The sequence below is a fragment of the Colletes gigas genome, unplaced genomic scaffold (assembly GCF_013123115.1).
Source record: "Colletes gigas isolate AHSC1104 unplaced genomic scaffold, ASM1312311v1 Colletes_gigas_Sc00036, whole genome shotgun sequence".
Classification (NCBI taxonomy): Eukaryota; Metazoa; Arthropoda; class Insecta; order Hymenoptera; family Colletidae; genus Colletes; species Colletes gigas.
Window position 1 is genome coordinate 1,304,311 of NW_025106665.1, and position 24,675 is coordinate 1,328,985.

A 24,675-nucleotide genomic window follows, 5' to 3' on the forward strand; every position below is an offset into this window, starting at 1 on the left:
TGGGACCTTTTTTATAAGGTGTGCGCATAAAAGTAGTATAGTCTGGTCCAAGAAAGAATTGACTTGAGGAACCTTCCAAAACTTATCTTAAAAATATAATACATGAAAATCTTAACATTCCTAATAAAGAATGACAGAAATATGGCAAAAACTGGAAGCTCTCAGTACTGAAACTTCCGTATCAATTAATTAAATTCTTTAATAAATTGTATTTTCACATAGTCCATTATTTCTTCGTCCCGACTGTAATTTTTAGAACGTAGTGTATATTACTCGCTCGTGTGCTTTCAGCCCTGCGGATGCGAAAAATTCATTTTTGTATAGAATGATAATGCAATACCATGATTAATATTATTGGAGTGTATTATTTTATAAATAAATGTACAGTACAATTTTCGTAAATTATTATTTTTATAATAGTATTTCGCTAATAATATGAACAAAGCACTTTCAAAGTGCTTTCCTAAAAAATAAATCGTTTGGAATTATAAGTTTTTTTTTTTAAATTAATATCACGCAACAGGAAACAAGGAGTACTGTTCGTTATTGTTATTGACAATATCTTTTAATTAGACTTCCTTTACTGTTAAAAATCTTAACGACACAATTAGTACGGAAAAAACGGACGTATTATACGACTGTATTTTCAATACAATTGTCTTTAACTATTTTTTAAATATAAGTTTTCAAATGAAATCATATTTTTATCCGCAGTTGAATATTTACAATTTATTTTGGACTAACAACATTCAGAATATTGTTTGCATTGTATTTCTTGATTTCCACTTTTATATGATGAATATTTGTCAATTGTGTTCGCGCATTTAGCGGTAAGGTATTGTGAAATCTGTGGTAATATTGCACCAGTTGTGTCATTGCACGTTGCACCAACGCCGTTCCGAGAACCAGACTAGGGAACGAGTTCAACACTTCGCGATTAATTTCTTCTAATGCCCGTTTCCAATTATTCGTGAACGATTGTACGAGAGCTAACGCTTTCCCCTCTTGCCTCTTTAAATCATCCGTTTGCCCTTTTTCGATTAACACCTCTGATTCTTTGACTAACTGTATTATACCACCAAAATACGGATTTAAAACTTCCTCGACATATTCCGCAGAACGTGCGTTTAATTGATCCCGGAAACTCTCCGCTTCCTTCGAATTATCTCGCGTTCTTTCCTAACATTTGTATCGTTATAACCAGTAATTAATTTTTATTTTCCAAATTAATATCTCACCATTAATACACCGAGAACTAAATCGTAATTATTAATGAGGAAAACTAATTGCTCGATTCTGTTAGGAAATATAGTTGCCATTCTTAATAGAAAGCACTGAACAGCTTCCCGTAACTCTGCTAATAACTGTATTGCACCTTCGCAAGGAAATCCTTCGACCACGCTAATCATCGCGGCGCTAAATTCAGCATACCTTCGCGTAATCTGTAAACAAATATCTTCGTTTCCGAACAAATATTTTTGTCTCGTTTTCCTCAAGTTTGTTATTCCGAACTTACGTAATGTGGACCGCTTTCTTTATTGAGTTTCAACGGATCACAGTCCTTTATACTTTGGATATTCATTTGAAAAACACATTCAAATCTGGAATATGCAAATGTCAAATAATACACCGAATTGCCGAATGAAATTATTAACAATACCGTTATTAATATATACCTAGGCCAAATTACCGACGTCATATTGTCCCAATATTTATCTAAAGCCGGTACTGCTCTTTTATGACACGTTAATTGATAACGCATTACCAAATGTAAACAAAGGAATAAAGCAATTGTATCGTAACAATCGTCCACAAAAGATTGCAAGTTTTTCACCATCAAATTTAATGTCTTTCCCATTACCTGCACATGACACACATATTTATGGCATTCATTCTTACTCATCTTCGTGCAAAAACGTAATTTACCTGATTAAAAATATCCATTGCTTGCACGCCGCGTACTTTAAAAAATTCGGTTAAAAACAAATATTCTCGACAAGCATTATCTACAAGGGCATATTGTTCGCTTCTGAACAAGGCTTCATAATGATACTATGGAAACAAGATACATGATTAAGTTTCCATGCTAATAATATAAAAGTAAAATATATGATTAAATTTTTATACTGTAAAAGAATTATAATAAAATCACAAAAACTTATCAATTTTACACTGTACAGTAATGATTCTTAAAATGAACCCCAGACGTGATTCGTAAGTTTAAGTGAAACGTGAAAGACGGCATTTAAAAAACTCGCTGTCCTTTTTCTCGGATGTCGACTACAGCAAAAGATAAAGGTGACTTCGAGGCTTAAGAATGTCGCTGTGTATAAATATCTGTTAATGTCGAAATTTGCCTCCGCTGTACGAAAGATGAACATGCCAAATCCATCTTAAGAATCATTACTATACTGTTTTATTTTTGTAATAATTGGTCTGCCTACTTTTGTTTTAGATGCAGTATGAGGTACAATAATAGGCGCTTCCAGCTGAGAGGCTAAAATATCACCTCTATTGCCAATAGAAAATACAGTGCCCCTGTTTTTTAACGTAGTTTTATGGAAAATACCTCTCCCTATATTGTCTTCCACTCCCATCAGATCATCTTTGGTAGCACCTTCCTCAAACTATAGAATTTAACGAAATTCGAATAAACCTAAAGTTCATTTGTATTCTACACTTACGATTTTGTTAATCTTATTACCTGCAATTTCATTAGTCTTGATGAATACGATTTAAAATAAGAATAATATATTTTACTCATTGTGCTAACATATTCTCCGCATATTTCTTCCGCGACATTACGTTCGTTCGCTAAAATGAATTCGAAGAAAAATTTGTATTTCAACATATTATTCTGAGGCACTTGGTAATTCGTCATTGGCTTTCTGAACTTATAAATCTGTTCTAAAAGATATGTCCTGATTTTCGCCATTGCTTTCACTTTCAACTTTTCTAATATATCTTTCACGTCTAAACACGATTTTGCTTCTTTGAAAGTCTGTTCTTTTACGAAATTTATTTTGTGATTTAGCGTTTGTAGCTGTGTCAAGAATTCTTTTTCTGTTACAGGACAATCCATAATTCCCCTGGAAACATTAGATGTTTCATCAATTTTAGCCAAAATATGATAGTACTTTTTTTAAACTAATTCTTACGCGATCAAAGCTTCAGACACCGTCATATCTTCAATAAATTGGCTAAGAGGACCTCTAATTATTTGTCTATTAGACAGCTGTTGGCTCATTGCTACCGACTTACGCTGGAGATAAAGTATTTCTGAGCTTATACTCCCTAAATCTAATTGAAAGTTCATCAACATTAACTCCATTTTCTGCAAAGGAATATATTTTTAAATTATCTTTTAAGAATAAAGGAACATTCAAATCTCTTTAAAAAACAGCATTATTCTATATTTTTTAGAATATAAAACCTACAAATAAGCAAAAACTACTAGATGTTATCAACATTCTCCTCGTTCATGATACTTCCTTTTAATTCGATACAAAACTTACAATACGCATACATAAATAGGTACAAAATTCTATCTTGTTACTAATATTTACACTGTTAATGAAATTAAGGTATACAGGTCGATAGAATATGAATTCTAACCTCCAATATGTTGTCACACGCAGCAATTTGATTATGAAGACTCGCTATATTTTCGCTTTCTTTGATGTAATCTTGAATAGACTTATTTTCTACTTCCTTTAGTTCTTTCTCGATTTGCCTGGAATACTGACGCAAATCTGTACCAGTCTTCAGAACTTCTTGGACAACATCGTCTCCAAGATCTTGAGGCAACTGCATTTCGTTATCATCGAAAATATTAGTTTCGCCTGACATCTTACTGAGTTTGGTTTATATCTCAAAAAAATACGATTCTATAAATTTATATTAACTATCTGTACAATTGTATACGATAATTCGCACTAATTTTAAGGTAAAATTATGGCCACCATCTGTCACAATCACCGGCTACCCCTTCACCCTACTGACTGACAGGCATGTCAGTGATAGACTGGGCTTCCCCCGCGGAACTTCCGTGTCTACTTTTTTAATAGTCACAATATGATCAAGGGGGTCTTAAAACGTGATCAACGCGAGATGGCGCTCATTTATCGACCTCTGTGGTGCCCACCAAAACAGCTATTTGGTAATGGTACAGCCATCGGTTGAGATGGTTGAGATAAACAGAAACGAAAAACAGTAGTTACAAAATTTATTTTTTAAGATAATTACTACAACATTATAAACTGTACAGATACAATATTTCGTTCTTTAATTAATCGTAATATTACATATTTGTACATAGAATTAAGTTATATTACATCAAGTGTTTCATTAAATACATTTATATTATTTATCAAGTTTCTTTAGTATATTGCAAACTTCATTTCTGTGCTCACCTACGGTTTCGTAAAATTTATCGAAAATAAAGTTAGTAGATTCTTTTAGATACATCATTCTTTTACGAACTGCATCTAGTTTGTCAATTGCCTCTTCCAATTCTGCTGTAACCCTCTGTCTATCTGGCATTGAATCTTGAATTTCTTTAATGGTCTCCTGCAGAGCTTTTATTTGTTCCTTTAATTTTGTTGTTTCATTTTTAGCATCAGTTTTAATTTTATTTATAAAATTTTGTTTTTCTTTAATATCATTAGCTAGATCACTACTTTCATCTTCTAAAATTTTCATTCTCTCCTGAAGATTTTCTAATTCATTGGAATATAATCGCACTGAACACTCTTTCTCAACAATTTCTCTTTTTATTGATTCTTTTAGATTGTTCATTAAATCAGCTTTAGCATTTAATATATCCATAATTTGGGGATGTAGTATACCTTTTTCTGGCATTTTCAATTCTTCTATATTTACACCCATATCACTGTTAATGTGCATAATAATTGCTTTATTGTATGTTAAAACCTCTTTAGTTAGATTGTTATTAATAGATGCTAATTTTATGTCCATTGTGTAAAGTTCTTTTTGTATATCTTCCAAATGTTTATCAAATTGATGTGTATAATTTTGCAGTTCCGTACATTTCTCTAATATTTTATCTTTTTCTGCTTTAGACATTGATTGCTGTTTAATGGCTGAAAGTAATTCGTCATGATGTTCATTTTGTAAACGAATTTGTTCGCACAATGAATTGCACTCTGTTTCTAATTGATCTGCTTCAAAAGTAACTGTTGCTATATACTCTTCTCTTGCATTTATGTCACTTAATTGCTTCTCTTCATCACTTTGTAAAGATGACAACACTTCTCGTAAATAGTTTACTTCTGCATCAATTTTATTTGCATTTTCTTCGACTGCCTGCAGTTTTTCAGTTTCCTTTTCCAATTCGAAACGTGCATTAGAGAAATCCTCTTCACTGATACCTTGTTGCTCAATTCCTTGCAAATATTTGTCAACCAATGCTTCTTCTTCCTCAAGTTTTGCATCATTCCAAGCATTATACAAATCAAACATTGAAAACAGAGCATGTTTATGAAAATTTGCTTGCTTTTCACTACCCACAAAGGGCAAATTCTCTAAATTATATTTCTGTAGAGCTATTTCCCTTACTTCACAAATTTCTACTAACCAGCAAATCCAGCCTAAAACATTTGGCAATGAGTGCATGGCATTAGCAGTTTTTAACCAAGATTTAGCAATAACACCAGGATAATGAAGTTTTTTTGCAATTTTTGGCAATTCTTCCACATAATTAGATATTGTAAGTGTCTGTTTAATATTCAGCATTTTTATCAAATAAGCAGAAACTTCTACAAATATTTTCAAAGTAACAGGTTTTATGCTACCATTATTATTAAGCATTGAAGTAAGTCCATTATCATTAAAGTATGTATCGATTTTTTGAAGCATGTGAGCTTGATACACCTTGTCTGATAGAGGTCTTGTGTCTTTCTTGGTACTCTTTAAGCCACTACTAGCACGATCTGAGGATAAAGACCTACGTCCAGTTGGAAGTGCAGAATGAATTCTGTTAGAATTTCCAACAGAAAGGAACACAGACTGTTTGGAAGCAGTTTTAGCAGGTGTCTTTGGAGTCGTTGATCCATGACGAATTAAGGTTTTCCCTATAAAAGTAACAATAAAGAATAGATTTGCCATTATTGTTAGTCATCGTATATAACTTTTTTTTAACGAAATTAGACAAAGCAACGACACTTTACCTATTTCCTTCAAATTTGTTCCTCTGTTACTCAATCTGTCGCATGATTGGGCTCGAGGTCTGGGTATATGAGAATTTTCGATCGAAGAAACAGAATTCTTTTGTTTAATATTTTGAGTCCTTCTCGAATCACCCCGTATCGAACTTCTATGTTCCCTCTCAATCACAGATATTCTTACGGGATTCGTGGATGATCTACGATCTACAGAGCTGCTCCGCATTATTATAAAAACAGAAACTGTCCTTTTCGTTCGATAACCGTGCAATATTAAGTTTCATTAAACACATAAGATTGTACAATTTCAAAGTCTTGCAACTGTTTTAAACTAAACGTTTTAAATTTAATCGTTGCACGGTAGCGAACTCTGTGTACTACTTGCATACTTTTGAGTCGCAAGTATGGCTGCCGTCGTCCGTTATTTACTAATCAGATTCACTAGATGTTACCAATTCTATTCAAATTATAATTATTATTCCACTATATTTAAATCAACGTACTTCTCTATATATCTAAATATATTTTTATTGTACAAAATAAATATACGCGTTCGTCACAATCCTTTGTAATATCCTTTAAAAGAGAATACAGGAAGGGCTCGATCAGCTAGGAATATATACAGGGTATTTTTCATAAGAGTTTTCATTGGAAAGAACTCTGTGTTGGGAAAACTTATTTTACTCAATTCTGATTATACGATTGCAATGCCTACTTTTTTCTATAAATATTTACACATATGTATAATCGACTATATGTACAATAATTTTTAATTACAGTTATTTCATCTGATTGGTTAAGCGAATGAAAAAAACTATGAATTAGGAACAAGCAATGCTAGTAAAATCAAGAATATTCCCAGAATGAAATACAATCTGATTGGATAACTTGTATTGTGAAATGTCATTTACAATGCCTATATAATTATTTGCAAAAACAAACAATTACAATAATCATATCAAATTAAACACGTAAAATATAGAGTCAATTGTCATTACTCACAATAACAGCAATAATCGTACATTATATAATTAATATATTGCAGGTTACAAATTACTATACATACATATATATATAGAGAGAGAGAAAAAAAAACAAAGTATCAATACTTTTCAGTCGAATTGGAGATGAATTTTAATATAAACTCGTTGTTCTACCTGTCCTAAATATTATAATTAATACATGAGAGTGTAATTGCTTAAAGTCGTCCATGAAAAAGGACCAACAATTTCTTGGTGAAAATAATTATTCAGAAGTTTAGCGTATTAATACGAGCCTGGAATATCAATGGTATATTGATGTAATAATAAAAGATACGAGAACTACATACATATAATCTATCTCCGTCAGATTGGTCGCACGAAATTTACTCGTGGAAAGGTTTCAAATCGGACGGAAGTAGAATCGATACTCCAGAATTCGATAGTGGCAGAAGTATGGCCGAAAGCGGATTTTCATTTCTGCTAAAGACAAAACAGCAAACAACACAGTGAAACTATTATTATGACTGAGTTAAAAGTACTTTATTGCATCCTCTTGTTAACGTTTTTCGAGCTGACGTCACAAATTCGACCGTCCTTACATGGGCACAACAATGGTATGCTCATATTTATGCTATTTTAACGTTCTTCGTTTATACCGCGATAATACACATCCTAAACGTTACTCGTGCATTGTTATTTAACATAGAATCTATAGACGTTAACGTTCAGTGTTGCGTTTCTTTTCCAATGCTCCGTATTATTTCTCTGAAGGTGCAGAAACTTTCGTTTTTTAAGAAAACCGAAACGTCTGCATGTAACTTTAAAAAAAAAAAAACAATGTTACAAGTTCGCTGATAATTCTTTTTCTTTGTATTATGGACATGCAAATGAACTTCTGTTTATTGGTAAAAGTCATGCAAAGTTGTTCATACAAAAGTAACACATTTAAGATTGTTTTCAATGATGGTACTAGTATATAATCTCGTGCAATAGCCGATAAATGTTGTCTAATATTATATGCAAACAATGTTATTACAATGTTAAAGCAATTAGTAAATTCTGAAAGTAAAATTTTGATTATTCCTTATTATGTTGTATGCAAATGCATCCATAATTTTATATATTTTCTTTAACATTGTTGTATAATATTAAATATTTTGTAGCCTTCGTACAGGATGACAATGACGTTCAATATCTTTTGGACAACATACCAATGTCTATGCGTAAGGTTGGTTGCATTACCATTTTTTATGTACACTATATTATTACTCATGTTTTATGGCAATTTTATGTTATTATGTTGTATCAGATACTACAGGTATATAGCATTTACTTTTATAGCGTGTTAAGCCTTAAAATATAAGTTTCTTGCACTAATTACATACAATGTAACAATTCTTTTATTTTGTAGGATTTTACCAATACAGTACATGGGGCTGGGTAAGCATAATACTCATTAAAATAATGGTGAGTGGAAGTAGGAAAGGTTTTCATTATAAATTTCCTTCCTTACTTTAAAAATATTTATACACAGTATTGTAATCTTTTACGGATGATTTGATTACATGTAGAAAACAGTAAAAACAGTTGCTTAAAAATAATTTTTCGTAGAATGATATAAGTGAACATCACGGTCTCATAATTATTTATTGCAAAGATAGTGCAAAAGTTAATATTTTAAATATAAAGTAGTATCCAATATGCATTATAGGGTACAATGTACATAATGTATTTACTATTTGAATTAACATTTTAACCATTTAATCATTTCATCATAGTACCATATCTAAACAATGGAGCTTTAAAATTCTAAACACTGCTTTACTAACTGTGATTACTTCAAACTAATTTTTCTTGTACCTTTCCTATTTTCAATTTCCACTATTAGACGTATATTTAAGGATTGATACCGAATGTATAAAAATCCTGTAACTATCTTTTAAGGGATACAACATCAGACGAAGATAAAGCACAAGATTCGTTATCTCATGTTCATTTCGAACCACATGTTCTGGACTTCAAAGAAAGGTGAGTAAATCACAACTATTATTGATTGTACTCTCGTAAATGGGCTCAAGTACAATGAGGATATTTTTCTCTTTAGACAACTTGGTATACCTCACCAAGAAACTGTGATCTTATTTAATAAAGATCATAACAAAACAATCCATCTTTTATCAATTTCTGGAAGTACGCGTCATTTCTATTCATCATTCTTTCGAAGCAAAGTAAGTTTTGGCCAATTTTAAAATTGATGTAAGTAGCGTCCAATTCTGTCGGCACGTAAATATATCTTATCTATGAAAAGTTTAAATAGTTCAACAAACTCGAAAAGTTAGCAGGATTTGATTTATATAGGTAATCCCACCACTGGGGAACACAACATTTGATGTTGTCTTTCTTGGGCGAGAGGAAGGTGATACTGATACGCATCTTGTTATACATACTGCAGATGGATCTGTGAAATACCAAGTAACTAATTTATTGTACTTATAGTTACGGACTTTGAATATATTTTTCTTTATTAAAAGTACAATGTTATCTTATAGGTGAAAGGATTCAGCGTTAGTAGTCCGTATCGGCTCAGACCTCTAGTGGGTGTTAAACTACCCTTAAATGCAACATTTACTCCACGTATATACATGCACAATCCACACGCAGAAGCTTTACAAGTAAGCGTTTGTTATTAAATTACATCCAAAACTGTACTTTATTTTGGTAAGTTTTCATTATATTTGCCTATTATTATTGTTGTATCATTGAAGGTTCTAGAGATATATAGTAGTGGTGGAGAATTTCAATTGGAATTGCCATCAGGAGAGGCAGAAGGTTCGCGTGAACTGTGGGAGATCCCACCATATCAGACAAAGCCTATCATAAGATTACATTTTAATGCTTACACAGAAAAAAATCATACCGCGTATATTAGGTTTGTAGCATTGTGCGTTTTCTGCCGTAAAAATACTTTGTTCTAATTAACGTCCCTCCGAATTGCAGGCTTAAAGTAAATAACACTTCAGACGTGCTTGTCGTCACAGTTGAAGTCGAAGTTAAAAGTGAGGCTGGTCTTCATTGGGGTGGAAGTACTGGCGTAATTAATTTAGGTATGGGTGGTTCATTACAACCTGCCATAGAGTACCCCATTGCTTTGAAGAATTCAGCGAAAAAGTCATTTCAAATTCTGGTGAGTTATAGATAGATACGGATATAGATTGATCGTAATTTTAAATAAACTTGTTTTTTTTTTTTTACAGAATATAATTAATACGCCAGTTTCTGAAGCATTAAAACTTCATTTTAAGCAAGCGGTAATTCCACGAGATGCAAATATACCGATTGCTATTGGAGCACTTGTCTATGACTGTACGTAGTTAAATTTTGCATCACACTACTGTACTACTGTACAGTGTATTTGTGCATCGTATAATAATATGTGTTTGTTATTCAGGGAAGACTGGATTAGAATTACAACATTTTAAAGGGAAATTAGTGATAAAGGCAGTAAGTCTTGATGGTTCTAGTCAAAAATTAACAATTCCATGGATAGCACAAGTTCTACACGGCGGGCTAGAAGTAAACGCATCAACTACGCATTACTGTTCTCTCCAATCTAATCAAGTGCGAAACTTTAGTGTCGTTAATAAATATAAATTACCATTAGCTATCACGAATGTTACGATGACATCGCATGTGAAGTCACTTTTCATGGTACGTAGATCCGACGTAATTTTAATCGCCTAAATGAAGCACGCTAAACTCATTTCTAACCGCGTTATAAATATTAAATGTTGCAGATAAAAAATTTTATCCCAAGAGTGTTAAAACCCAAACAAAAGGTCAATATATTTTCTTTACAACTTGCCAAAGATAGAAAAGTGGATAACGTGAAAATGAAATCTTCGATTCTAATTCATTCGAATGTCTCCATAACCGAGGTGCCGTTGTTCAGTTATGACGGGAAAGTGATAAAAATTATCCCCGAGGAAACAGAGAGCGACGAGGGCACGATAAACTTCGGCACCGTAGGAAGTGGAACTCAAAACGAAGCTATTTTTGCTCTAGAGAATCAGAATCCGATTAACATAGATTTACATGGATGGGGAGTTAATATATCTGGTACAGTACTGGAACTAATGGGTTGCCAAAGAGCTCCAGTGAATTTTATGGACAAAGAGCTTCGTAATATAACCACGTGCAGTCACACTGCCAATGTAAGTGGATCATAAAAAGTAACAGTAGTAGAGTTATTATCTCTGAAACATTTCTAATTCCGAGATTAAGAAAATATCTCTTAGTTTCAGCATTACATTAAACCTGGTTATTTAGCTATTTTTAAAATTAAAGTGAAAATTCCAATGATCGACGACGATATCATCGTGGGTGATATATTTGTAAAAACAGATTATGAAAGATTCATTTTACCTGTTTACATGCGTGTCGCATACGGGAGCCTTTCTTTAAAGAAACTTATTTTTACGGATTGCTTTCCTGTAAGTATTAGATAATGTTAGTACATCATTCTTCGTAATCTTTCTTTAATAAAACGATTGCCGCGCAGGGGTCAATTTGTGTGCAACAAGTCAAAGTGTATTCGACGTTTGTAAGGTCCATGCAGATAATTCGAATCGCGCCTGTTTATAAAGATAATAGAATAAAATATATTCCATTGGAAGAAGCATCGATGCCTATCATAAAGAAAGGCGAAAATTATGTTGGATCAATAAGAATCGAACCGTCGATTACTTGCAGGCATCATTGTTACTTAGGCTTGTCGTTGGAGAGTAATGGTACGCATCAGCGATACTCGAATAGATTAACATTTTTTTTTTTTTTTAATAAAAATGTACAGAAACTTGACGTAAAATGACGTTTTATTGCAGCTGGCAAACAATGGTTGAATACCTTGACGCTTCCTTCGCACACAAGGGATTCCGATTTAAATTTGTTGAATACGAGATACACCCGTTTTCTTAATTCAACAGGCGGTCGTTCTTGGGAAAACATAACGATGCGTCTAGATACTACCGAAGTTCGCGGGCACACATTTCATTTAAACATTAAACCATACTGGCCAAGCTTATTGAGCGGTGTCAACAACAATAAAAACAAAGTCCCTTTAGTATTTCCCTTGACACAAGTTGGAAATACGTCTTACAGTACGATTAAAATACACAATCCAAGTACCAGCCCTTTAATAGTACAGTTAGTAATGGATTGGAACTATCCGCAAGGAACGCGATTGTATCATTCGTTACCAGCCAAGTATGTATTTTAAAAAAAAATTTGCTTAAGCCGTACTGTCGCGAACTGTACTAGTGTTAAAATACGACTGTGTGCAGGTTTAAATTCCCATGCGTAGAATGTGGGTCTTCAGTCGCAGAGGAATTTAAATTGGAAGAAAATGTGGAAGATCAAAAGCGGCTTGAAAGAACATGGGATGTTACAGTCGCGCCGCAATCGATTCCGTTGTATTTGAAACGCTCGGAATCGAGAACCATACGAGTGTCATACACTCCTTTCTCACCTATTTTATCATCCGCACTTTTATATATTAGGTACAATTTTTACGCGTATCTCTATTTCAAAATATAAATTCGTTGTTTTTCAACGATATACTCAAGAAGTCTTATTTTCGTTTACATATTAGAAATAATATGACGATTTTGGAAGTATTGCGCGTGATGGGGCAAGGGGCAACTGCACAATTTAGATTCGGGAACCGGAAGCCAGGTTCCACTACACCTTTGCTCTTCGAACTCGCCGATAAACATCTAAAAGATTGTGAACGTATGTACGTTTCTTTACTTTGATCCTACTGTTTCAGCAACATTAAAAAAAAAAAAAGAAAAAACACGTATCCTGACAAAACTTAAATAATCGAATGTTCAATTACTCTTGTCACACGTATATTACGAAACACCACGTACCCGATCATAGGCTTAAATAATGATCGATAACGTATTCTCAGTTTTTGTTTTATTTTTGTCCGGCAGGTGAACGATTCAAACGAAATCCCGTTCCGAACCTGACGGTGAAGAGATCTTTTATGGCGAGAAACACGGGCGAGCTACCCATAGAAGTGTATGATTTTTATATAAATGGTCTACAGTGTGAAGGTTACGGTTTCAAAGTGTTGAACTGTATGCCGTTCAAGCTCAGTCCGAACGCGACCAAGAAGATAGAAATAGCATTCACGCCAGACTTCACTTTGTCGCGGATCGAAAGGAAGCTTTTGATATCGACGAGCTTAGGTTCGGACAGCGACATCGAAAACGGTGTAGTGACGCTCAATTTACTCGCGACTCTTCCGCCGCAATCGTTAGAAGATTGCACAGCGTCACTAGCGAGACCATCGTGGGAGTACGCTGTGCAATGGGCTGCCATGAGCCTCTCGTCGGTACTGTTAATATACGTCCTCGCGATTTCGTTTCTCGAGGCGGACCGTATACTGCGAGGAGCGTTAGCCAGTTTTTCTAGAGAAAGCGTCGTTCAGCCGCCTTTCGATTTAAGATTGTTGTCGCACATGCCGGTGCATTCGGTGCAAGAGTCGACATCGTTGAAGGAAAAATTGATAAACGAGGAGAAACAAAAGGTGGTGAAAAAGGAGGATTCGCATCCAGATTGGGCGCTGATGAACGTGAAGAAGTACAAGGATAATATGCAGAAAGGGCTGAAGATACCCGATTGGTCCGCGGAGGAAGAGCGTAGATTTAAATTAGACACAGAGGCGAAGGATTTGTTGTCGTTTAAACGGTGCGACGAGTCCACGTTGGACAACAGTAATAACGTTATAAGCAATATCGCACTTGGTGCCAAAAAACGGAATAGCAAGAAACAGAATAACGCGCAGGACGTTCAAACCGACAATTGTGCGACGGAGAACGTGTTTCCGGACATTCAAGGAGCGCAGGAAAAGAAGTATACCGTGAATGCGTTTATGAAGTCAAGTCCTGTCACGAATAGAAAAGGGAAGTCTAATCAAATAGGAAATGTTAAGGAGGAAACGAAATTGGTCGATCACGAGGTTCAAGTGGACACCACGGGGCTCCTGAACAATGCGCGCAGCAGTAAATTGGATAGCAAAAGAAAACAGAGTACTGTTGGAAATAGCAATAACAATCACGTGACCTTCAAGAAATTCGAGTCAAACGGTAGCCAAAGAAGCATTCATTTGTCGGAGGAAGAGACGTCGTCTACGACGACGGAAAGTTCTGTTCAAGACGATCCGCCGACATGTAAGGTGAGATTATTAATCGACGTCGGGCAAAATGTAAACCCGACTTTGTTGTTTGTTGTAGTTCCATCCAAATAAACCGTACGTAAATATTTTCTCGTTGCAGAATTTTGATCAGCCTTGCGGAAAATCAGAAAAATTACAAAGAAAACCAGTGACCAAGAAGACCAAGCCTCAATCAATTGCTCCTGTGCCATGCGTAGATTATAGAGATAATTACGAAGGTGACTGCGACGACGACGAGTACGATAAAGAGAGACAGAATAACCCGAACAGATGGAAAACGAGTACAACAAGATCTACTATAAAGCATCACATTCACACGTCACGTACCGTCGAATCGTCTTTCAAGTTACCTCGACAAAACAAGAACCCTCCTAGGAAAGATAAAGGATCTCAGAAACGCCGTGGCATCGATAAAGCTCACGCGAAAAGTATGTAATTTTTTTCATTCATAAGTTTGTACAATACTAGAATATCAGTCAAATTTTAATCAAGTATCTTATTTTCTAGCAACATCGTTGAACGGAAGCACTAGTCAAAGGGAAGATCCAACGCGGACATTGGGTACAATTTCTGCTCCATTACCACCACCGCCCTCGTGCTGGGGTGAAAACAGAGCCAGATTCAGTGATGTTGTGGCAAGGAATCAAGAGAGTATTTCACCGTTCCCGAGCTTAAATAAATTACACAAACCTCAAACGACCACACATAATTTGTCGATGGTCTTCGCTAACGACACCAAAGATGTAGATTATGCTAAACAGGAATCGAGTCAGGAGCTAATGCAAAGTACGAATGAATACAGAATGGTATCCATGTCTCCACCTCTCTGTGTTCAAACTATCGAGAAGGAAAAGACATTTAGTCAAGATTCCTTGAAAATGCAGAACTGCTCGCAGCATTCAAATAGTTACTTTATGAATGCTTTTACAGAGCCACCAGTAAGTGAACTATAACTTAGTTATTTTATATGAATTTCGAATTTGCTTTCTATTTATGATGTGTATTATGATCGATTGCTTTTCAGTTTGAACGAGAATTGGTGCCGTACGATGATCTTCCAGAAACGGATGAACCTTTAATGGAACTAGAGAGCCCTGAGGAAGACACGCGATGTCAGTTATGGGAAGACAATAATCCCGTGTTTAATTTACTGTCCGACGGAACAAATGGATTTCAATTGGAACCGCCAAAATCCTCGGAAAAGCCTCCAATGCTAACAGACACTTTAAGGGGTAAAGGCGTACACCGAGAACGTAATGAACAAGTTCGGTAGAATTTTCGAATTTAAAATAAATAATATATTAATTTAAAATTGTAGACAACTGGGCAACAGTCGAAACAAATTGGGAACCACTGTATACGAGGGCTGCAGTGGGAGAAGAAAGAAGTGGTGTCTGGGGTGTGAATACAGGTGGTGTATGGGCTGCGGGTCCATGGGGTGCTGCCACACCACCTGTAGGTTCACAGTTGTCCTCGTTACAAACAGAAACGGATTCACAAGTAAGACGATAATTTGAATCAATCTAACCTCTAATTTGAATATTTGGATAGAATTATATCCAAAAATGATTGACTTCCTTTCACTGTATTGTACTTTAAATTATTTTTATTTTTAGTTGTTTTAGTACATAGCTGCAATTTTAGATTTTCTAAACTTTCCTAAAAATTAATTATCGCAACGTGTTTGCCTCTTAATTAGTTCGAATGTCAACATTCTACTGTACTCTTGCAAGTTCTCACGAAAACATCCAAAGTAGAGAGCGTTCCTCTTTCCAGAACATTATCCTTTTCTATTAATTAATTCGTATTACAGGAGAGATCAGGCTTTGATCCGTTTCGTTCGCTCAGTACAATATGGACGCCGTCATCCACAGAATCTTGGAAAAAGAATCACGAAGACTAATTTCGTTCCCAATATTCCCGATATTGTATCTTGTGATATCGTAGACTTGGTTGAGCGATTTTCTTTTCTAATACGGAAAGTAATAACATATTTATTAGCGACACTTTTGTGATCGATAACGCTTAAAAAAAAGGAACTACAGGCTGGTTTTTGTTATTCATATTTCGCGTATTTGTGATATGTTGTTAAATAGTACCTCGCATAATAATACCGAACATTTTTCGGACGAAATTGATTTGTACTCGTTAAATTATCACGTTATCATTTGTTAATCTATGTTATTGAATTTTGGATGTGGTACATTGAAATTTCTTCTATTGATACAAGATCGCACGTTTCTCTTTTGTTTTTCTTTTTTTTTCGTTCTTTTTTCCTTTTATAATTTCGAGTCTAAATAGTCAATCGAAATCGTATACCTGAATTCGAAGTGAGATTTTCGCAGCAGTTGAGGCACAGGTTAATCGTGACGACGAATATGTAAATTTAAACAAATTTCAAGTTTATGGATTTTTACCTCTTGGTTTCTATCATCTTCGTTTCTGTCGTACTTTCTACACAAAACGTACATAGAAAGTGATCACAATACTCAGAGAACGTTGGTCTTGGTGTTACACAAAAGGTAATAATTAAGTTACTTGGAACGAGTGAGAACTGTGATTTTTATAGTCTTGACTTGTAGAAATTTCTTCGGTAAGTTTTCAAAATATTTTACAAAGTTGTGATGTATACAAAACAAAATAAAAATGTGTACCTACACTTCAAGACTGGTAACTGATGTGTTTTAATAACTTGAATCTCATTTTTACGAACGTTCGTGATGATCCAATATCAGACGTTTTTTTAATTTTTTTAATCTTACTATTTCTGAGTAAGGTAACTTACGAAAATAGTAACTTGACTTGGTAAATTTATTACGAATAAATATATCCAATCATTTTTCTATATTTTTTCTTTTATTTGTAAAAAATACATATTCGGTGAACATTTTTCGTTACAATTTGTACTATAAGTCTTTTGTTTAAAAGGTAAAAATATGATATATAGGAATTTTTTTGGAAAAAAAATAATTTGATTAGTATAAAATATGTAAAAATAGTTTCTTTCTTACAGATTATAAAATTGTCTGTCTGCAACCAGATTTTACCATGGTGCTCGTAACTCGTGGCTTAGTATGTTGTAATCTTTGAAGGAGCAACTGTAAATAGAAATGTTATTTTAATAATAATTTCTAGTAACGTTATAACAGTGCCTTTGTGACTTGTACAACAGTATCAAATTATGTTATTTGTCTCAACTCAAATATCCATACATACTATATTTTCACTTTCGATTTTCTTCTGCAATTTTCTTCTGTTTATCTCGGAACTGCTTGTTCGGAATTGTGGTACACTTTGATGAAGTAGTTTCTCCTTTGGTCTTTGTTGAGCCATTATCTTTTTTAAAAGAAGCTGATTTTCCCATTCTATTTTCCTAAGTTCTTCGTCTGTGAAGGTCATGTTCTTCCTTTTGCTTTTCATTAGTTTAAGTGCTGTAGATTTGTCTTCGGTTATTGAACTGCAGCAACGTACCGAATTTATAGTTTCGTCATCTTGCGTTACGCTGTTGCATCTTTTTAGGTCGTCTTTGTTATCTTCTTTCTTGTATCCATGATTAGTAATTTTAGACGAAACATTAGTCTCGTTGAATGTTCTCGATGTAATATTGGTCCCTTCGGACTCGTCGCAAGATTCGTCGGTACAAAATGATTCATTACTGTAAATTGAATCGTCGTCTGCAGTATCTTTTGTTAGACCTTCGTTATGTTGAACATCTTTAAGTGTTGTCAATTCCTGATCGCAAACGTATTCTTCATCAGTTTCTTCTTCGTCCACCTCGTGAATACTGGGTACATGATTAAAATTATCTTTCGTTTCAGAAAATTGTCCTCGAACTACTTCGTTCGTTAACGTCAATGTATACTGACATTCGCAATTAGCTTCCATATTTGTTAAGCAAAAGGCACGAAAATCGTCGGAATAATTAGATACAAAACGAAAAATTAGTAATCGTAGATAATTTAAAGAATTTATCCAGGTTAAGAAAGTGAAGAGATAGGAACATATTACTATACACTTCTGGTATCCATATCAACGGAATATCATAACAATGAATTGTGCATAAGTTTTGTTACTGAATCTACTGGGTATAACGATTGAAATATATTTTCTTTTTAAAGATTTTTAACATTTTTAGGACAATTATAAGCGAATCAAATTAATTTAGCGATAAATTCATGACATTATTTTCACGTAACTTTAGCAATTCCTTTTCATAGAGAGTTTTAGTACCGATTTCAAATATTAAAAAAATACGTTAGGAAAGGTGTGGCGAATAAACTGTATAGTCTTTTTTTTTTTATACAATAATATATTTCAATAAAAAAGTTTAAAAATAATTATTTAATCATTAGCAAATCCAAATACTTTCAGACTGCCGGCGTCTCTCTTTCTGTCGTAAGTATCTTTGTCATCGCACGCGTATGCTAATAAATATTGTTTCGGATGCCACGCGACTGTGAAAGTTGCTGCTTCCACGGGTATGTCTGTGATCTTTTCGCCGGTTTCCACTTCCCCTATATCTATAACGAGGTCCTCGGACGCCGCAGCTAATAACTGTCCGTCGTAAGAGAACGATATAGTTCTCACTGGCCATTCTAATCTTGAAAATGTTCTTAAACAACATAATTCATCTGCATCCCATAGCGAAACTAACGCGTCCGCCGAACCGGTAGCGAAGTACCTTCCGGTAGGATCAAATTCTATACAAATACATGTCCCAGGATGTGCCTTGATTACATGTAACAATTCTAGATCTGGATAGCTAAGAATATGTACACAGCCTTGACCGTTTGTGAGATAAAAAGTGTCGGAGTCTTTGTTCCAGGAAATTTCATTTACTTCGAAGTTGAACTGTTCTTCTGCGCGAATCTTCATTATTCGTGCATCAATGAAAGTTACCAAATCTTCCTTGTTTCCAACTGCTATTGTATTGCCATCAGGTGACCAGGATATATTAATATTTTCTCCTCTTGTACTGATATTTGCAGTGCATTTTTGAGTTCTTGTGTCCCATATACGAACTGTTTTGTCTCCGCTCGCTGTAGATAACAGTTCTGGATAAAAAGCATGCCAACATAGTTGGTCAACGCTACCACCGTGTCCTTTAAATGTTGTTTCTTGTTTCTATAACATTTAAAAAATAGATGTCGGTTATTTATCTGCGACGACGATACAAAATTTTAGTGGGTATTTTTGTAAAATGTGCAGAACATAAATCATTGGAAGTAATTGATTTTATTTATACAAACATAATAATATAACCTAAAATATTGCACTTGACTAAGTCGATATTATTAACTACAGTTGTAATAAATGGAAAGTAATTAATTGTTGTACATTTTGATAAAATAATAAATAAACATCCAACAGGACGAAACGCAAGAATCGAAGAGAAGCCGGTGGTAGGCGGTTATGTTTATTTACCAAACGATCGGGCCCGAGGGAAAAGATACAAACGGATTTATCAAACGAGCCCGATGCTAATAGTTTTCCATCGCAACTCCATCCTACACTGTGTACTTTAGCAGAATGACTTTGTAGTTCCCTGATTTTGTTGTGGGACTTAAAGTAACTGATTAGTTCTTCAACGCGAGAAACGGACATTCTTGTTTTATTCACCGTTTGTTTCTCTGACTATTTCTAGACATACATAATTTTATAAACTACGAACCAGTTAACGAATAAGTGGCAAAGTAACATTTATGTAATTCTTATAACATTTGAAATCCTATAGGTTATGTGTACAATAAGTTTTCATACACACGGCATAAAAAACATAATGCTTATAGCGTCTACGGTCTACCCTATGACAGTGTGCTTTCAAAAGATTGAGAACATGCCTTAACGTGCAACGTAAGTGCATCTGAATCCTCCAATAGGAGACCAGTTTTCAAAAACTAATGTGCATTGTCCGAAGACCTTTACGATATTTATTATTTTAAGTCGCGAGATATTCTTGTTGTAAAAATTAAAGAAACCTTGTTTATTCTTGAAACGAGCATTTACTCGGTTACAAAGAGTATATTCAGATATTCAGGGATAGAATTTGGCGCCACTGTAGAGCATACGGAAGTTGGCCAGTTTAGTAGCTCTCTAGTAGCAAGACGGAAAACATCGTGATTGTGCTTTCGCTTAGTGTGATCACACCTTAAGAAACGATTAGGGTTTTCTGTCGTACGGTTGCCTAGGTAGCCACAGGCGACGAAATATGTTTAGCGTAAACAAACTGGTTTTCTGACAAGCTAAATCGTTCTGTGAAAATCAATCGCATATGACAGTTCCCGTTAGCACGTATCGACAAAATGACATCTCTAGATTTAAGACAACAGAAACTCGAACAACAGGTACAAGATACGATTAAGCTTTAAACAGTTTTGTGTGCAATAATTGATGAGTGTTTGATTATACGTTTGGATTGCGATTATTTGTTTCGTACGATAGATGTTTGGAGAAATACAATGTTGTTAAAGTGTGGTGCGTTGTACGAACGGGACAATTATGTATTTAATTTTTCTTGTAAAGTGTCTTTATTAATCGGGTTTCGTTACGCATGTGGAACACGCGATTAATTATAAATGAAATAGGAAGTAGGTCACATTTAAATGTTCGTTGAATTTATGTACATCGATTATAAAATAATTGCTTTTCTTGTCATAAGAATCTTCGTAATACAGAAATATATATTTAAGAATCGTTATTATTAAATCATTATTCAAGAAATGAGTTTCATACATTTTGCATAAGTTTAAAATTTTCAACAAGTTGTATGAAATATGTATCATTCTGATGATTTGTTTTTGTTCACAGAGGCAATTGATTGCACTAAAAATGAAACAGAAAAGGCAGAGTGGTGCGGGTGGAATGGTACAAGCATCCAACATATCTAGTACACAGCTTACAAGTCATTCCACAAAGTGGATGAATCCAAATAAAGAACTTAGAGGTAATTTGTTAAAAATGGATATAATAGAGTTTACGTATATTACACATTTAAAAATTATATTCACTGTAGGGTATGATGGACCACTACAGTTTAATATGTCACAGACAAATCCTGAGTTAAGCAGTTTCACAGAGAATAAGGATATGGAAACAATAATAAATGGTACGTTAATATTACAGCATATGATTATACAAAATGGAAGAAAGATATATCTAATTTGAATGATTGCATTTATCTGTTATAGAAGTCAGTCTAGAAGGAGGCTTTTATCAAACTATGGAAGGGGCTGACTGTGCGGACGAGGAATCATCACCTATAGATGTACATTCACCTTCCGAATCTTTACCATGTCCTTCGTCACTTAGAGTAGCACCGTCCGATGGTGCAAGTACCCTTATCAATAGAGATAATAATTCTTCGGTATGGAGAAATAATTATATCTTGAAATCATATTTAAGTTTTGGTTACTTTCCGTTCAGACTGCGTGGGGCGTATACACCCCCCCGCGGCATGGAACGTATTAATAATTTAGAAACTAGCAATGTTCATCGTTTATTTAGAGTCCGGAATTAGAAGGGAACGTGGAAGGGAATATTGAGCATTTCGTGTTACAACCGGCGAATAAAAAAATGCATTATAAGTGTAGAATTACGCGTGACAGAAAGGGTATGGATCGTGGCCTATATCCAACATATTTTCTACATTTAGAACGCGATTATGGGAAAAAAGTATGCATCGATTTTATACGACTATTCGGCTGTTAGCCCGAGAGAAATCAGTAAAAAGAATTTAATTACATACAGATTTTCTTACTGGCTGGTCGTAAGAGAAAAAAGAGTACAACAAGTAACTATTTAATTTCAACTGATCCTACGGATCTTTCGAGAGGCGGAGAGGCTTACATTGGTAAATTAAGGTCGAATCTCTTGGGAACGCAATTCACTGTTTACGACAATGGGTATTCGCTAATGAAGGACGACAAACGGGACGAACGATTTAATCCTAGACAAGAGCTGGCTGCCGTTATATACGAGACGAACGTTTTAGGATTTAAAGGGCCGCGTAAAATGACCGTCATTATACCAGGAATGACGTCTGATCAGAAAAGAGTCGAAATTTGTCCGAGAGACGAATCGGAAACTTTACTTGGTATGTGTTATATAAGCGATTACAATAAAATGTCGATTTCTCTAAGTACAGTAGTATACGGTTGGACTATTGGGCCCTTGATTTAATTGAGACTTCGTAATCGACATTTTACTGTACTTTTAATAGCATTGTTTCTCGTTATTTTTACAGAACGTTGGAAAACGAAAAACATGGACAATTTAATAGAATTACACAACAAGACTCCGGTATGGAACGATGATACGCAATCGTACGTGCTTAATTTCCATGGACGAGTAACGCAAGCATCTGTAAAGAATTTTCAAGTTGTGCACGATAGCGACGGTTTGTATTTTCTATTTTTAGTTTAAACATTTTAACTTCTATAGCGATCATCGGCGGCTGACTTCTTCTTGGTAGATCTGGTGTTAATCGAAACGAGTAAGCGAGGTGTCCAAACCATCTGATTTAATTGATTTTACGTTACAGTTGATTATGTTGTTATGCAATTTGGTCGTGTGGCTGAAGACGTCTTCACGATGGATTACAGATTTCCACTGTGCACGCTTCAAGCATTCGCCATTGCTCTCAGCAGTTTTGATAGTAAGTTGGCTTGCGAGTAGCAACGCAACGCATCATCAAACGAAATGTTTATCACACGTTCGTGGCTAGTAAAGTATGCCAATCAGAATGATCTACAATGGACAATCACTAGGTTCGAATGTCTTTCTTTTTTTTATTTTTTTCTCTTTTTGTAATAGAATATTTGCAATGATAACTGTTCTATCGAAAATCTGACGTAATAATAATCAGTATAAATCGTGTGTTCACTTTTCTTATATATGGAAAACATTTTTAAGTATTCAACGTACGTGTATGGTAGTTAGACCGGTTCACGAGTTTAAACAATTGTAACCGTATCATTGTTGACGCTGATGCGTTTGTATTCCGCTACACACGCAGAGCTTTGTTATCAATCGATTAAGAGGATAATAACACATTACGGGTGTTGGATGATTCACAAATAATATTCGTGGCGATTGATCATTCCTTCAAAGGAGACACATATCATGAAATTTATTAATCGATATAAACCAGAACCTTTTCCATTCGTAACTGTTATAACGTCATTTCGGTCTTTAAAGGGTTTCAGTCAAATCCTTTATTATAACTGTTTGATACAGTTATTTTCAGAACCTTTTCGACCTCTGACGCTAATACACTGCACAATTTACTGCCTCAAAAAAAGAAAATGTTTCTTTGTATTACAAAGCAAACATTAAATTCTATTCTTTTTTTTTTTTTACTACATTTCAATGAATAATTGAATAATTTCAAGAGACACTTTGTTTTGTGTTCAGAAAATGTTAAATTTTCATTCGATTCCCGTGTTATGACATATCTTCGAAAGGTGCACTAATCATAGAGATTATCGTTAGGTGCATTGATCAAAGAGATTATCTTGAAGCATCATTCCAAGTACATATCAAACATATTTATTCTATGTCATTTATGGAATTATCCATTTCCATCATCGACATGTAAGATTCACACGCGTAATTAATTGTTCCAAAAGGATTGTTACAATTAACACGATTAGAAAAATACCAAAGATGCGACTATACTCGCGTATAGTACGGAATGAATTGAAAAAAAAAGTGTTGCGGGAGGATTTTAATGTCGTGCCTTTGTACAATATTAATTACGCGTTTAAAATATATGTATATACATATATATATATATATATATATTGGAATATTGTACAAAACTGTAGCACATCTGTCCGAGTGACTCTTTGCGCCCTATACTCAACATTCTAACAATATCGAGTGTATAAAACATTTAAATGATATCGAGACGCACCAAAATATAATTTATATTCCAGAAAAACTGGAATCGATATGTTAACTTTCATTTTCGTGATTAAAGTCATAACAGAAACTATACTTGATTGCTTAGACGAAGAATAGATATTTGCCGTTGACCAATGTAGTCAATCTTCGCAGTCACGTTATAACTGCAATTGTTTTCATCGCATCCACTACGATGTGTAAAGTCTACAATTATTTTGAGTCTTTTGTAATTATCATTTTATACTATGCAGTTGAAAATCAGTCATATCATATCTAATATTCGTATGTAAGATAAAACAAGATACAGACAAACAGAAATAAGCATAAGCGTACACGAGATCGCGAGAGATCGCGAAAGTGGTGAAAA

General features: G+C 34.4%; 6 protein-coding genes across 10 annotated transcripts; 2 read left to right on the top strand and 4 right to left on the bottom strand.

Moving 5' to 3' along the window:
- Positions 1-483: 483 nt before the first annotated feature.
- On the bottom strand, positions 484-3,997 carry LOC122402432 (vacuolar protein sorting-associated protein 52 homolog). 2 transcript variants are annotated; one of them, XM_043405206.1, is made up of 9 exons: positions 3,616-3,997; positions 3,159-3,334; positions 2,705-3,089; positions 2,445-2,627; positions 1,927-2,052; positions 1,677-1,861; positions 1,517-1,601; positions 1,239-1,442; positions 484-1,179 (listed from the first exon to the last, which is right to left on the bottom strand). In XM_043405206.1, exons 1-9 carry the CDS (start codon positions 3,847-3,849, stop codon positions 730-732), a joined length of 2,028 nt encoding a protein of 675 aa, XP_043261141.1. In that variant the 5' UTR covers positions 3,850-3,997; the 3' UTR covers positions 484-729. The 2 variants fall into 2 exon arrangements, with proteins under 2 accessions (XP_043261141.1, XP_043261142.1); XM_043405207.1 differs by having other exon boundaries at positions 3,159-3,300; positions 3,616-3,707.
- A 277-nt stretch (positions 3,998-4,274) lies between these two features.
- On the bottom strand, positions 4,275-6,550 carry LOC122402446 (kinetochore protein NDC80 homolog). Its single transcript, XM_043405231.1, has 2 exons — positions 6,189-6,550; positions 4,275-6,092 (listed from the first exon to the last, which is right to left on the bottom strand). Exons 1-2 carry the CDS (start codon positions 6,406-6,408, stop codon positions 4,363-4,365), a joined length of 1,950 nt encoding a protein of 649 aa, XP_043261166.1. The 5' UTR covers positions 6,409-6,550; the 3' UTR covers positions 4,275-4,362.
- An 807-nt stretch (positions 6,551-7,357) lies between these two features.
- LOC122402470 (transmembrane protein 131) lies at positions 7,358-16,956 on the top strand. 4 transcript variants are annotated; one of them, XM_043405284.1, is made up of 24 exons: positions 7,358-7,472; positions 7,533-7,779; positions 8,329-8,393; positions 8,577-8,605; positions 9,110-9,193; positions 9,270-9,393; positions 9,524-9,637; positions 9,715-9,837; positions 9,931-10,094; positions 10,163-10,349; positions 10,420-10,528; positions 10,614-10,873; positions 10,960-11,376; positions 11,461-11,655; positions 11,724-11,952; positions 12,046-12,427; positions 12,505-12,720; positions 12,813-12,952; positions 13,159-14,405; positions 14,506-14,833; positions 14,913-15,343; positions 15,430-15,658; positions 15,724-15,905; positions 16,219-16,956. In XM_043405284.1, the coding sequence occupies exons 2-24, from the start codon at positions 7,686-7,688 to the stop codon at positions 16,306-16,308; spliced, it is 5,439 nt and encodes a 1,812-aa protein (XP_043261219.1). In that variant the 5' UTR covers positions 7,358-7,472; positions 7,533-7,685; the 3' UTR covers positions 16,309-16,956. The 4 variants fall into 4 exon arrangements, with proteins under 4 accessions (XP_043261219.1, XP_043261218.1, XP_043261221.1 ...); XM_043405283.1 differs by having other exon boundaries at positions 7,367-7,779; XM_043405286.1 differs by having other exon boundaries at positions 7,367-7,779; positions 15,430-15,637.
- Positions 16,957-17,419: 463 nt separating this feature from the next.
- Positions 17,420-18,481, bottom strand: LOC122402440 (cilia- and flagella-associated protein 97-like). The gene is made up of 2 exons (XM_043405218.1): positions 17,622-18,481; positions 17,420-17,503 (listed from the first exon to the last, which is right to left on the bottom strand). The coding sequence occupies exons 1-2, from the start codon at positions 18,288-18,290 to the stop codon at positions 17,420-17,422; spliced, it is 753 nt and encodes a 250-aa protein (XP_043261153.1). The 5' UTR covers positions 18,291-18,481.
- Positions 18,482-18,746: 265 nt separating this feature from the next.
- Positions 18,747-20,124, bottom strand: LOC122402441 (THO complex subunit 3). The gene is made up of 2 exons (XM_043405219.1): positions 19,830-20,124; positions 18,747-19,529 (listed from the first exon to the last, which is right to left on the bottom strand). The coding sequence occupies exons 1-2, from the start codon at positions 20,007-20,009 to the stop codon at positions 18,747-18,749; spliced, it is 963 nt and encodes a 320-aa protein (XP_043261154.1). The 5' UTR covers positions 20,010-20,124.
- A 489-nt stretch (positions 20,125-20,613) lies between these two features.
- LOC122402449 (protein king tubby) lies at positions 20,614-23,084 on the top strand. Its single transcript, XM_043405233.1, has 8 exons — positions 20,614-20,749; positions 21,213-21,348; positions 21,418-21,510; positions 21,593-21,768; positions 21,909-22,076; positions 22,152-22,497; positions 22,648-22,800; positions 22,945-23,084. The coding sequence occupies exons 1-8, from the start codon at positions 20,708-20,710 to the stop codon at positions 23,076-23,078; spliced, it is 1,248 nt and encodes a 415-aa protein (XP_043261168.1). The 5' UTR covers positions 20,614-20,707; the 3' UTR covers positions 23,079-23,084.
- Positions 23,085-24,675: the final 1,591 nt, after the last annotated feature.